Below are 15084 nucleotides of genomic sequence, written 5' to 3'. Positions count from 1 at the left end.
GTTTTAACACGTGTAAAGGAACGTCAGTACACGGAGGAATGCCGGCGTTTATATAAATCGTTCCTGTCTACTCATAACTCGATTCCGTCAAACGACATCGTTTCAGGGCAGACCAAACCGTACAGTTATTGAAATACTGATTCCTCCGCTTAGCGAATGAGATCAAGCCAACTCTCGGCATTTTAAGGACATTTTTGGGCTTCCCCACACTATTTTTTTTTTTTTTTTTTACGGTGTCTCGAAACATTGATTTATTTAATTATCTCGTCGCGATCCGGCGAGAGTTTCATCTCTCGATCGATCAGAAATGGCGGGGCAAAATGCGACCAACACTGATCTATTCGATGCGTATTTCAGACGAGCAGATTTGGACGGTGACGGTCAGATCAGTGGAGCTGAAGCCGTCGGTTTCTTCCAAGGCTCAAATTTACCCAAACAAGTCCTCGCGCAGGTATTCATCCTCTAATTCAATCCAATCCGTACCGTTTTTGTTTTCCTTCGATTTTTTCGTTTTCGAGAGTTGCTTGTTTCGTTGAATTTGTTGCGAATTTTGAGTTGGAGATTTAGTTTGTGGGACAGTTAGTTAGGGCTAAGCTTTGGAGTTTGATTGAGATTGAATAGAATGGCGATGTTGAATTATTTGGCTTTGTTTTGATTGGATGTTTGGCATTTCGTGTTTGTAATGGCTGTTTGGTTTTGTTGAGATGCTAATAGTTTTAGTTTCGTTTTTGAGTCCAGAGGCAGTGTTGGGAGAAGAATAAGCGTTGTGTGTGTGTCAGGATTGAGTGATTTACTATAATGGTTTCGCAATTTTTTTAACACACTTTTTTGTTGGGAACTTGATCTCTTGGCACTCTATGGATGGTTCTGTTTTGTGCAGGTATGGACACATGCTGATCAGAGAAAAGCTGGCTTTCTTAATCGAGCAGAATTTTACAATGCTCTTAGACTCGTTACTGTGGCACAAAGTAAGCGAGAATTGACTCCAGACATAGTGAAGGCAGCATTATACAGTCCTGCTTCAGCTAAAATCCCTGCTCCCCAAATAAATCTTGCAGCTACACCGAGTTCTCAGTCTAGGCCGGGAGCACCTGCTCCACAGTTGAGTGCTAACCAACCACCATCACCTCAAAACATTGGTGTTAGAGGACCACAAGGCCTTGGAAATGCAAGCACAAACCAACAGTTTTTCCCATCTCAACCAAATCAGTTTAGGCCACCCCAATCAGTGTCTTCTGGTGCTGGACCTCATCCCCAACAAATGCTTGCAAGCCGAAGTATGCTAAGTGGAAGTACTATGCAAGTGGCTCGCCCTCCAACTTCAAATGTATCAACTAATTATCTTGGTGGAGCTACAGGTGGTCCTTTGGGGCCTGCAACTTCACAAGTGCCTACCAGAGGGATTAGTCCTTCCAAGGCTCAGGATGGATTTGGTTTGACAGCTTCAAGTTTGACTCCCTCTGTTCAACCTAGACCACCAGCAACATCAGGGCAGACTCCAGCTACTGCTCCAGCGCACCAAGTTTCAAATTCTGAAGCTTTGGTTGTTTCAGGCAATGGGTTTGCCTCTGGCTCACTTTTTGGAGATGTATTTTCTGCAACTCTAGTTCAACCAAAGCAACCTGTCGTGACATCTTCTGCAGGTAGCTTACCTGTCTCAAGCACAATTGTTCCAGCATCCTCTGCGCCTGAACCATCAGTGAAACCCAGTTCAGTTGAATCCTTACAGACTTCAATTCCTCAGCAACCTTTGGGTGGTCAGTATCAGCAAGGTCGGTCAGCAGTGAAACTGAATAACCAGTTTCCAGTTCAGAGTACCACTGCTTCTACTTCAACTGGGTTTCCTGTTGGAGCTGCAAATCCAGCTTCTACTCAGCCCAATATTCCATGGTCAAAAATGACTCAGTCTGAGGTTCAGAAGTATACTAAAGTTTTTGTGCAAGTAGACACAGATAGAGATGGGAAAATCACTGGTGAACAGGCGCGTAACCTGTTCTTGAGTTGGAGGCTCCCAAGAGGTAGTATTTGAGATGTTGAGATGTTCCTTTTTTTTTTTTTCCTGCTAGGATCCTTCTGTTGGTTAAGTGTGAGCTCAATTTTGGTCTAGTCTAACTTGTATCTCTATATTGATTGTTAGTTATTTTTTGGTTGTAAGGCATGCTATTCATTTAAAGATAAGGTTTGTGGTCATCTGGTCAGAAAGAGATAACTGTTGGGATGTTTTGCAATATGCTTTGCTAGCTTTTGGCTGAACATTTGACATGACACTATAATAAATTTGGATTATACAAATTTGTGAACAGGTTGGTTGTTGGTGGGAACTAAATTTTTCTCTTACCACATGATAATTGTGTATGTTATTCTTGTTGGTGTTTCAGAGGTTTTAAAACAGGTGTGGGATCTATCTGACCAAGATAACGACAGTATGCTCTCTTTGAAGGAATTCTGCATTGCTCTCTATTTGATGGAACGTTTCAGAGAAGGGCGCCCTCTTCCTACGATGCTTCCAAGCACCATCGTGCCTGAAGATGCTCTATTTTCTCTTCCAGGCCAGCCTACAGTTCCACATGGTAGTGCAGCTTGGGGCCATGTTGGAGGTATAGTATTTCTTACTGTGTCACAATCATTCGATGTAGTTGCAACCCTGTCTCCCTTTTATTTATGTATTTGCAAGTTAAAAAGGAAAATTTTGAACAGGTTTACAACCACCACATGGTGCTAGACCTCCTGCAGGAAAGCCACCAAGGCCGGTTCCTGCTCATCAGCCTGATAGAACTGTACAGCCGGTTCAACAAAAATCCAAAGTTCCTCCTCTGGAAAAGCATCTTGTGGATCAACTAAGCAAAGAAGAACAGGAATCGTTGAACGCAAAGCTTAAAGAGGCAACTGAGGCAGATAAAAAGGTACTTACTATGCAATTACTATGTCTAGTTTAAAGCATGCATCACCTGTTAAGGCTCATGCGTTGTATTTCTTTTAATATAAAAGTCATATATGTTTACATCATTTCCAAATATATCTGGGAATAATTTCAATCGGAATCCACATTTAAGGAATCTCTTCCAAATCATTTGAGCAATTTGTTAATTCTTTAATCATTGACCTGACACTGATTTATCCAGTTAAATCAAATTTTACATGTTTGTTTATTCTATAAATTATGGTTGTGTTCCAGAGTATTCGGTCTACAGTTAATTTTTTTTTCTTTCTGTGTGCATCAAAATCAGTAGAATTTGACTGACTTTCGCAGTCTTATATATATTGTTTTGCATTTAAGTGAGACCAATCAATTGTATTGAGACGTGGAATGGTTTGAATTGCACTAACTACTGTTCTTATGGCTATATTTTGAGTGGAAGTACTCATTGTAGCTTTTTTTGGAAATCTTAAATCTGATTTGTTTCTCCTCTATTATTTAAGGTTGAAGAATTGGAAAAGGAGATATTGACTTCTAGAGAGAAGATACAATTCTATCATGCCAAGATGCAGGAACTTGTGAGTATGCCCCGTTGAAGTATTTCCTTTTCAACAACCATCTGATTTTTAAAAGTAGTCATATTGATTTGAATTATGCCAAACGACCACGATAATGATAGATAAACTTAGGTTTCAAATGATTTCATGCTTTTATGCTCACATGTTATGTGAGTTTTGGGAAATTAAAAATAGTTATGCTATAAACAAAACAATTAATATTACATAATTAAGTTTTCTTTCTGTATAAAATCTGTTTAGCTGCCTTTTCCATACATATGGTGCAAGTAGTTGCAGATTTCTCTTTTATATTTTTTTAATTTTTTATTTCTTGAAAATATTTTTTGGGGTGGTTGGGGTTTTGGCTAGGAATCATTAATTTATGATAGTTCATTGAAGGCAATTTAGGGGGAAAATTTTTATATTTGTCATTTTTGTGATGGAAATGTCAAGATGAAGTGCTGATATTTCCTTTTCTTTACTCTTTATTTTTCTTTTACCCGGTTCAGATTTTATACAAAAGCAGATGTGACAATCGACTAAATGAGATCACAGAAAGGGTGGCTGGTGACAGACGTGAGGTATCTCCTTTTGTTATTTGCTTATTTGCTATACATGTGTTCGTTATATTATTTTGCTTTGTATTGGACCAATTGGGGTGACTTGTAATTCAGGTCGAGTTGTTGGCGAAGAAGTATGAGGAGAAATATAAGCAGTCTGGAGATGTAGCCTCCAAACTAACTCTTGAAGAGTCCACATTTCGTGATATTCAGGTAATTTTGGTTCAGTGATGGCCAATGAATGTTTTTTCTTCTTTGGAGTCAGTTGAGGTCATTTTGCTATTAATTTTGGCTTCTCTAACTGCTGTATAGTTCTCCTTTTATCTAACTATATGATATTGCAATTGGTTTTACTTGCAGGAGAAAAAAATGGATTTATATCAGGCAATTGTCAAAATGGAAGGAGATAGTGGTGATGGTTCTCTTCAGGTATGCTTTTTACTGTGATTAGTTAGGCGGAGATTTTATGAGAACATATATTTAAGTCAATTTTTATTGGGCTTTGCAGCAACGTGCTGATACAATCCAAGTAGGCCTGGAAGAACTAGTGAAAAATTTGAATGAACGCTGCAAACAATATGGATTGCGTGCTAAACCAACTTCACTGGTTGAGCTTCCCTTTGGTACTTTTCTACTGTCTTACTAATGTTATGGTCTGCTTAATTCATGCCCCATTGGAGGCTTTTATTTATCTGACTATGATGAGGAATATCTTTTAAATCAAAATATCTATTTTCTGCAATTATTTTTAGTATATGAGAATCACAATTTTTGTACGTTAATAAATCTCTTGTATATGTGTCGTTTTGATCTTTGAATAGAGTAAACCATACTGAATATGATGTATTTGTACATTATATAATGTGCTCTTTGATGTATGTATAGGGATATTGTTTTTTGAAATGACAAGGGCTGTACTTTGATAAAATGGGTTACATAGGTTTAATTGTATAGATAAAAAAGTTGTTATAGTGGGTTTTTGTGTGTTATAATTTTTTTTCTTGAGTTTTATATTATCTCTCATCCTTCTAATTTTCCTTTTTATCTAGTTGCGTGATTGATATTTATTTATTTATTTATAAGAGATCATGCTTTAACTTTTCTCAATTTTTTTTTAATGGTATTCCTTAAGGTTGGCAACCTGGAATCCAAGAAGGAACAGCTGATTGGGATGAAGATTGGGACAAGTTTGAAGACGAAGGTCTGTCAAAGAGTTGCCTTTGGGATTTGTTATTATTATTATTTGTTTGGCCTGAGAATTTGTAACACAGAACTTATTTGGTATCATAGAATTGTATTCTTTTGATGGTTTGTTTAAACTTTTTAGTTGTAAATTGCATTGCAATATTATTTGGATGAATTGTTATCTTTTATGTATTTCAGGATTCACTTTTGTCAAGGAACTCACGCTTGATGTGCAAAATGTCATAGCCCCGCCAAAACCAAAATCTTCACTAGTTCGAAAAGATGTGACTTCTATGAACAATGGTTTAAATACTTCATCCTCAGATACTGAAGCTAAACCCGAGAAGGTCATGAGTAAAGGTGAAGAGAACACTGAAAATGAATTGGCCCATGATCAAACTGAGAATGGCTTGGCAAGAAGTCCTCCTGACAGTCCAGCTGGAAGTGCTGCAGCAGAGAGCAAATCTCAAGAAGTCCAAGATTCCCAAATGAGGAACATTGGTGCTGATGGCTCACCCCATGATAAAGAAACACGAAGGTTTGTGGCTTTCTTTCTTATTTTAATTTAATTTAGTTTGTTTCATTTTTCATCTTTGGAAAGGGTCTGCAGGAAGCCAATGTTGTGTGAAGCATGCTTGCAGTTGGGATTCTGTTTCATTATCATTTCTCTACTTCGTTTATGTTATGCTTCATTAGACTGAAACTTTTGGTGATTTACTTGTTCAGTGATCAGGACGGTACTGAATCCGTTTTTTCGGGAGACAAAGTATTTGATGAACCTAGTTGGGGAACATTTGATACTCATTATGATACAGAATCAGTTTGGGGCTTTGACACTGAGAGTACCAAGGTTTGTGAACTATTATTGTTGTGCACTGCATTCCATGTGCTAGTCGTGCCACACTGCAATACTGGAGAGCGCCACTGAATGCAGTGCTCTTTTATTTTGATTTATCTTATCATATGATCATTTATTTTCTCTTATATCATTGTGTAGGCTACATGAATCCTATTTTAGCATCCAAGTATTCTGTAATCTGTTTTAAGTTGAAGCAGGAGGCTAAAATCTGTTTTATCTACTTTTAGTATGTTTTGTTTTGGTTTTATACTGATAGGTGAAAAAGAAGAAGAGAACTTTATATATTATTAATATTTTTATATCTGCAAGGCTTTTGGTGTTAGCCTGTTAGTTTGTTTTTGGTTCTATTCTAGACATGTGAACTGGCTCAGTTATCCTTGGAGAAATTGCTCAGATTAACTCATGCATCAAAAACCTAAATATTTTATTCTTCTTCTGTGTTTTAGAACATTTTATTGTATCTAATGCGTTAGATGTTGCTTTAAAAACTGTAATTTGAAACGGGGATCATTTTGTAAAGCTAGGGAACAATTGGCTGCTTGCATGCTTGTTGAGAAATTTGTGAAAGCTTTTTGGTGAACTTGTTGCATGAGAAAATTTGTCAAGTGTGATGAGTTCTTAAAATGCACATACATTGGTTCAATGATTTTTCTCTCTTTTCCAATGCAGGACATGGATCATGACAGACGTGAAAGTTCTCTATATGGTCTTGATGACTTTGGTCTGAAGCCCATAAAAACAGATTCCTCTCGCAGCAATAACATGTTTCTGGGGAAGAGCTCATCAATTTTTGCAGATTCTGTTCCAAGCACCCCTGCTTACAGTACTTATGGAAACTCTCCACGGAGATTTAGTTCAGGGCCAGATGATTATTCCTTCGACAAGGGGAAGAGTATATTTGCAGATTCTGTTCCTAGCACTCCTGCCTATAGTTTTGGAAACTCCCCACGAAGGTTTAGTATGGGATCAGAGGAGCCTTCGTTTGACAGCTTCTCTAGGTTTGATTCGTTCAACACACGTGACAGTGGATTCTTCCAGTCTCCACGCCATACTCTTGATAGATTTGATTCTATCCGTAGCACCAAAGATACTGAACAGAGTCATGGTCTCTCAATGAGGTTTGATTCATTTAATGCAAATGATAGCGGATTCTTCCAATCGTCACAGAGTTCCCTTGCAAGGTTTGATTCCGTCCGCAGCGCCAGAGACTCAGATCATGGTCATGGGTTCCCAGCATTTGATGAGACAGATCCATTTGGATCAAGTGGACCATTTAAGACATCATCAATAGAGAGTCAAACTCCAAAGAGTAGTTCTGACTTCATTGATCCATTCGGGTCAACCGGACCATTTAGCATGTCAGTAGAAAGTCAAAAGAGAAGTTCTGAGTACTCAGATCCATTTGGTTCAACAGGGCCGTTTAGCACATCAGTAGAGAGTCAAACTCCAAAGAAAACCTCAGAATGGAGTGCATTTTAGTAGGAGAGAAGGGAGTGCGGTACTATTAGATTACATGTTGTCTTTCTTGACAAATTGAAGCCTTCCTTCCTTTGCTGGTAAGATTTATTAAATATTGGATTAGGTGTGGCGGCTTTGGGTTCTTTGAAGAGAGTATATATAATGTGACAATTGAGTGATTGTGCCATAAGGTTCATTTTGTTCTTCAATTTTTGTTTTTCTTTTCTTTTCTTTTTTGATGATTGAATTACTTATTGTGTTGTATTCTTTTGTAATATCTTCTTCTTCTTCTTCTTCTTCTTCTTCATCATCATCATCATCAGGATAGCCTTGATATACATGTAATTCACTTTCAAATATCAGGCGTTAATCATTATTTGTGATATTTATAATCTGCGTCATCTTGTTCCTCGACTACATTTTCTTACTCCTTTGTCGGTCTTCAATTTGTAATGGAGGATCCAAGTTTGCCATACTTGGGGATTTTTGAAATGTGCTTTTTGGGTACTCAGTATGTGATCTACATTGATATCTCTTGGGCATTTGTGAAGGCCTTGTAACTTTAATGAGTTATTGGGTTGACGCAGGGGTTACCATAAACTAATAACTCAATGAACAAATGGGTTGAGTTCACATTTTGATAGAAAGGAGCCATAAATAATATAGTCAACAAACAATATATTATTATTATATTTGACACGTAATCTCTTCTAAATTATGTTTACTTGAAAGTTATCCAACACGTCAACAGCCTAAATATTGTACAAGGAATCTTCTAAATAAGTTAACAGATGAGGACAAAAATAGAAAAAATTTATACAACTCAGTTCCTTTTGATAGCCTTAAATAAAAGGAGAACTCAAATGCTACACGCCTTTGTGTAAATGTGAAACAAAAAGACGTGTGGATCCATCTAATTAACCATTTCAGGGAGGGACGCACCCATTATTTCATCCAACATCAAAAGATTGATAGATTTAAAACATTACAGATAAAATAATAGATCAGCTGCAATTGATTGATTACCTGTTCACAATAATTTTGAACAAGCTACACATAATACTAATAATAATATTACAACACACAATTTCACATTCAAAAAACTAACTCATATTAACAACATTGGTTTATTTCTTCTAATAACAATCAAAAGGCCTCAACTCAACTCAACTCTTAAGCTTTGGATGCAAAAATCTCCATTAGTGAAGAGTAGGTTCCTGTGATTCCAATGATCACTCCAAATGCCACAATGCAACCATCCCAAGCAATGCCGCTCCATCCCAGTTCTTCCTTGAACACCAACCAATGGAACAAAGCAGGCAACACAAATCCCAGGACACAGCACACACTACTCCCCACCAGTGATAAAAAGTCTGCAAAATTAGGCACCAGTAGAGCCACCAGACTCACTGCCAATACAATCAACCATCTCAGCCACATGCAGTACCTGTAATCACAAAATCGCCTCTCGAAAACCTCATAAACCGGGTTCATCATCAGTGGAAAAGTGAAGAACAGATTGATGCACAGTCCCAGCTGCACCAGAGCGCTCACCACTCCTGGTCCAAGGTTGGTAGTGATTATATCTTTCGTGTCTTCACCAAATGCAAAGTAACCTAAAGCCCCAAATGCTACATATAACAAAGAAATGAAAACCATACATAAGGCTAGTATTTTCCCAAATCTACCTTTGTTTCTAGTCTCAGATTCCAGTGGCATTATCATGCCAACACCTTCAAAAGCATAAACTGCCACACCAATACCATAAGCAAACACAGAAAAATCACCAAAAGCCTTTAAATCAGGCATCTTTTTGAGGAAAATCATGACATCCTCCACCATCACCACCCCCATAGCTCCAAGATCAACCACATCAGCAAAAATACTCAGAGGAGCCAAATGGGTCAATGATGGAATTGAATTTAACCCCAATTGAAAAGGAAAACAACCCCAAATATATAAAGCTTTTGGGGTCAAAAAACCTAGAATTTTACCAGCACTAGTAACATCATCGTATGATTTATTAAATAAATGAGCCAAAGTATTAGCAATAAAAATGAGGTAACTGATACAAAACCCAGCTTGCGCAAGGACAATCATGGCATCAACAACAAGACGACCAATTGAACCACACACAGCAAACCCGAGATCACCAAATGAGGCAATTTTTGAGAAGCCATTAAGAGTGTCAAGCTTCCGGCGTGTGACAACCAAGAGCATCATACAGTAATAGGTCAAAGCTGCAACAGAGAAGAGCATGAGTGAGCCCATGATCCATCCTGTTTTTTTGAAGGTGTACGGGAGGCCTAAAACTCCAGCACCAACTATGGCTATAAAAACGTTTGCAAAGGTCTTGGATCGAGTAGAAAGTTGCGGTGATTTGGTTAAAAGTGGAGTATCTTCTCTGGGAAAAGGAGGCAACACATGTGAAGACGAACTTGCCTCTTTATCAAACCCCATGATTTGATTTTAATTAGCTCCAATTTTGATCGAATTGGTGAAATTTTGAGAGAGAGATGGGTTGATTTGCAAATGGGGATTCAGAAGTTTTGAGAAGAGTTGTTGAAAGATTGTTGCTTTATGGCGATGAAAGATGGAGACTGGAGATGAAGAAAAGATTTATAATCGCGAGAGTTCGTACTGTTGTGTAATGTTAAATAATAGGTGTTGGGATAAATACATTTACATCCCTCAAGTTAAAAAAGTAACACATTGATCCACTTTTTATTTGGTTAAAAAGTAACACATCATCTACTCGTATTTTCGGTTTTTTTTTTGTGATCCCTAAAATTTAAAAAATATCTCCAACAGTATAATGTCGTCAGGTTTCAACTATTAAAATAAAACAATGAAATTACAAGAGCACCCTTTTCTTTGTAAACGGATAGAAAGCAAAGTGTTACTTTATGTCTTATGATTGATAAGTGAAAAATGAATAAAGATAGGTTTACAAACACTTTTCACAATTTTCTCTCATAAACGCTAACGTGGCAGCTTGCAATTGGTTAGCTAACATTTGGACAGACGAGACTCATTACGAGCTGATAAATTATGAGTTGACATGTCATGTTTGTGAAAGAAAGTTAGTAAAAATGATTTGTGAGTGTAATATTATTAGTGGAAAATTAGTCTAAACTCGAGGGATCTATATGTACTTAACTATTGTGGTTTTAATTTCTTTTGGGTAAAAACTAAAAAATCTTAATTTATTTTAATTTCAAGGGAAGCCCTATAATTGAACAAATCTCTCCGACAGGATAAAAGTGATTAGATTTCCTTTATTAAAACCACTGAAATGTCAATAATGCCCTTACTTGCCCGATATATATTTGCTTACTTTTGTTGACTAAAGTTAAACCTTTTTGTATCTATAAAATAATAAGAAAATAAACCTCGTGCCAATATTTTTTATCCAGTACATGTGAACCCACAGAAAATAAATCCCGTGTCCGAATTGTGATTATTGTGTATTACTATCCATACAAATTATATATAAACTCATATATACGTCTTACCTCTACTAATTCTCGGGTTTTTTGGCATCCTAGGGTATTTGGGTCAGTTTACGCGTACCTAAATTAGTTTTTCGGGGGTCTTAAAGTTAACGGTTAGGTAAATCTGCAATAACTACCATTTATTAATAGTCGTGAGGATTCAAATTCAATACTTCTTGAATAATACATTTAGAAGTCACAAATGAACCACCAAACTACATAGAGGTAGTTATACGTAAGTTTTTCTTTACCTTTTAATTGAGCAAATAAAGTAACAATAATGCTACGGACACCGGTATTTTTATACCAAAATCTTATACTGCCCTACGTATCCCTTGATTCACACCAGCAAACCAGACACGTTTTCCGTCCATATTATGTGGACATGGGTCCATTTACTACGGACGGGCGTCCCCATTTAAAGGACGCCCGTCCATCAGTAAAATGGAATAATTTTTTTTTATAAAAATTAGGGACGGTCGTTCATAGGTTATGGACGGTTGTCCCTAAATATTGGACGAGCGTTCATATTTTAATGGACGCCCGTCTATTAACAATTCTTTTTAAAAAATTAAAAAACATTTAGGGATGGATCCCTTCATTTTGGATAGGTGTCTGCAAACAAGGAACGTCCGTCCTTAATCTAAATATGAAAATTAAAAAAAAACTTTGGAGACGTTTATCTATAACTAATTTCCTGGAAACCTTAAAGTTAACGGTCAAATAAACCTCTAATAACTACCTCTTATTAATAGTCTTAAAAATTCAAACTTAATCTCTCTTAAATAATACACCAATAAATCTCAAATGAACCATTAAACTACTTATAGATAGTTATAGGTAAGTTTTTCTTTACCTTTTAATTGTGCAAATAAAGTAATATTATTGTGATTGATAGAATACCACTTGACAAATTTGAATCATGAAAGAAGCCAATTGGAAAGAAATGGAGTGGTAAGAAGTTGGTAGAATGTCCAAGAACCCATATGGAAATTGACACCATCCTCCATGAAAACAAGATCTCAACAAGACATAAAGTGAAAAAAGGACGAAAAATAAAAACAAATCTCTTATCTTTGGCAGAATGATTCAATTGGGTCAAGGTAAAATCATTTTCATTTGATAAATAGGTTATGTGATCATAGATAGTAAGTAATAAGCAGCCCAGATTTTTATGGCCTAACAAAAACAACGAACACAAATCATTGAGTCGACATCTAATCGATCACACAGTCAATTATAACGGCTAATACAATTACAAAAATGTTTGATAAAAGTGTCGCTATGCGCATAAATTCTGCAACCTCCACCATACAAATGGAAAAATACAAGGAACCTAACATGTTGTGGGCCAAATGACTAAGACTTTATTACTATCCGTACACGTTATGGCTCAGTCTTATTGGACCAGGTTGCCTGCCTGTCTTTGATTCTTCTTTCTTATCTTTGTATAGAGGCAAGTCATCTTATCATTTATATTACGTATATCAATTCACTTTGTTTTCTATTATATAGGCAGGAAACCATCTTATAATCAAATAAGTCCATTTACACATATTTCAATTAATTTTAAGTAGAAATTAACACAATAATTTATTGTTAGATAATTAAATTTGAAACCATATGTTTATTCATATCATCTCCAATCCATCTTAACTATCTGGACCACTCACAAATAAGTTATATAGACAAACTCTTATTAGTTAATTATATGTCTATTTGATGCACTAATGCTATATTATGTATACAATTAACTAATAATGACGTATTACATCAACAAGAATAACATAAACACGTCTTATGATTAGTTGGTTGTATGAACATCCATTGTATAGAAGATTTCATTTTAATGGTAAAACTAAAACTCCTTACCACTTCTTTAAAACTGTTATGCGGAGAAAGTGACATGACAAATTTGATAAGTAAGCAAGAACTCTTGTGATATTATACCTTTCTGTTCTAGAATTTTGACAGTTTTGTTCATTAATGACCAGTTAAAACCATTTGGGGCATCACTGATGGTGATAATAACACATCAAAATACCACTGCAGATAATATGTAAGTGCTATAGCTCCAAGAATGATGATTCAAGTCTTTATAATCTATTGCAATAATTTGTTTAGATTGGACATATTCTTGCTCTCTAACCATATTGTTTGTTGACTAAGACAAAGAAGCAAAGAGTTCCATGTTGAATAATCTGGAAGGAGACCTTTCTCCACCATGTGTGAGAAGATCTTCAGAGCGTTCTGGATATCTCCCTTCCTACAAAAAGCATCAATCAAAGGATTATAACTTTCTCTATCAGGTACAGAGCCTCTCCTTACTATATCCTCCATCAGCTTCAAAGCTGTCACAACATTTCCTTGCCTGCAAAACTCACTAATCAGAGCATTGAATGTCGATGCAACTGGAAAATAGCCATGCTCAATCATCTCATTCATTAGTTCAAATGCTTCTCGCACGTGCTCTTTTCGGCAAAAACCATGGATTAAGCAATCATAAACAAGAACATTTGGAACTCCCCCTTCTTCAGTCATCTGATTGAAGACCTTTTTCACGTTATCTATGCTACCATCCTCACAAAAGCCTAATATCCTTAAGCTTCTATCAACAGCTTTTGGGAATAACTTTTCCATGTTTGTTAGAAACCCAAGTGCTTCATCCTGTTGATTGTCCTTGTACAAACCATACAACACACTATTATATGGACTAATGCGGCCCTTGGAACCCTCTTTACCATCCTCCATCAGTTCTAAAATCTTAAACCCGTCTTTTATCCTCCCTCCTGAGCACAAACCCTTAATTAATGTATCATATGTAACAAAGTTCCAATTGATCCCATCTGTTTTCATATCATTAAACATATCAAGAGCTAAATCCAACATCTCAGATTCACAAAAACCAGAAATCAATATATTATATGTGTCTGCATTCGGAAGACAACCCTTCCTCTCCATCTCTTTCAAAAACCGATGCCCAACTTTCGCCTTCCCTAATCTACAAAAACCCTTTATCAAGGTGTTATAAGCAGTGACATCAATTACACCTCCCTTGCTCTCTACTCTCTCAAAAATTTCAACAGCTTCCGTTACACGGCTTGCATTGCATAGAAGTTCCACAACCTTAGTAACAGTGACAATATTAGGTACATAGCCAAAATTAAAGCATTTCTCCAATAACACAAGAGCATTAACTAAATTCTCTTCTTTGCAATAAGCAGATATCAACACGTTAAAAGTTACGTCATTGGGTTCCTGCATCTCATTCATCAAACTCCTTGCCCTCCCAACTTTTCCATTTTTGCAAAGTGCATGAAGCAACGTGTTATAAATCACACTACTCGGCTTTACACCCCGAGATTTCATAACTTGCAAGAGGTTAAAACCATCACCAATCCTGTTAGTCAAGCAAAGACCCTTCATCAAAATACCATACGTGTATTCATCACCTTGAATCCCACTTGCCATCATCTTCTTCCTATAAAATGCTCTTGCCAAATCAATATCTTCCTTAACAAGAACGTCAAGAATGGCATTAAAAATTTTAAGGGATGGCGCCTTATTAAACCTTGAAACCAAATCAACGACTTTAGTAACTTCTTTAATCATCCGCGCCCTGCCAAGACCGCGGACAATTGTGATGAAAATAGATTCATCCGGGGGTGATTGAATTGAGTGGGGCATTTCATCAAGCAGTTCCTTGACGGTGTCAAAGCGACGGAATGCACATAATTTGTAGATCAAAGCACGGTAAGTGGATTGTGAGTGGGTGAAATTTGGGACTTTTGAAGCCCATTTGAATGTCTGAAGAGCTTGGGAGGCTGATTTTTGATCTAAAATGAGACGGGCTATATGTTCGTGAGTTGGCACTGGAAAGGATGACGAGGAACTGGGTTTTGATTGCGAGGTGAGAAGTGGGTTAAGACAAGTAGTAGCTTTTATTAGTCTAAGCTTTAAAGGGTTTGAGATATTGAGCATTGAGGAAGTTCTTGGACGCTCTTTCCAATGGTTAATTACGACTTTCTTAACTGACTCACTTCTTCTTCTTGGA

The 15084-nt window shown here is 36.7% G+C and overlaps 3 protein-coding genes across 3 annotated transcripts; 1 reads left to right on the top strand and 2 right to left on the bottom strand.

Annotated features, from left to right (window-relative positions):
• Positions 1 to 212: 212 nt before the first annotated feature.
• Positions 213 to 7718, top strand: LOC116127755 (epidermal growth factor receptor substrate 15-like 1). Its single transcript, XM_031413389.1, has 13 exons — positions 213 to 451; positions 881 to 2018; positions 2379 to 2597; positions 2698 to 2903; positions 3421 to 3495; positions 3984 to 4055; positions 4149 to 4247; positions 4395 to 4463; positions 4543 to 4657; positions 5167 to 5235; positions 5418 to 5757; positions 5946 to 6069; positions 6748 to 7718. The coding sequence occupies exons 1-13, from the start codon at positions 308 to 310 to the stop codon at positions 7555 to 7557; spliced, it is 3480 nt and encodes a 1159-aa protein (XP_031269249.1). The 5' UTR covers positions 213 to 307; the 3' UTR covers positions 7558 to 7718.
• A 989-nt stretch (positions 7719 to 8707) lies between these two features.
• LOC116127773 (amino acid transporter AVT3B-like) lies at positions 8708 to 10161 on the bottom strand. Its single transcript, XM_031413418.1, has one exon. The coding sequence runs from the start codon at positions 9994 to 9996 to the stop codon at positions 8710 to 8712; it is 1287 nt and encodes a 428-aa protein (XP_031269278.1). The 5' UTR covers positions 9997 to 10161; the 3' UTR covers positions 8708 to 8709.
• Positions 10162 to 13118: 2957 nt separating this feature from the next.
• LOC116127816 (pentatricopeptide repeat-containing protein At2g17525, mitochondrial-like) lies at positions 13119 to 14946 on the bottom strand. The gene is given in 1 exon segment (XM_031413479.1): positions 13119 to 14946. A coding segment is annotated over 1 exon segment (1599 nt). The 5' UTR covers positions 14718 to 14946.
• Positions 14947 to 15084: the final 138 nt, after the last annotated feature.

The sequence above is a fragment of the Pistacia vera genome, unplaced genomic scaffold, assembly GCF_008641045.1.
Source record: "Pistacia vera cultivar Batoury unplaced genomic scaffold, PisVer_v2 Contig195, whole genome shotgun sequence".
In the NCBI taxonomy this organism is placed as follows: Eukaryota; Viridiplantae; Streptophyta; class Magnoliopsida; order Sapindales; family Anacardiaceae; genus Pistacia; species Pistacia vera.
The sequence above is the reverse complement of the archived record's forward strand: the minus strand, read 5'-3'. Positions and strand labels throughout refer to the sequence as shown.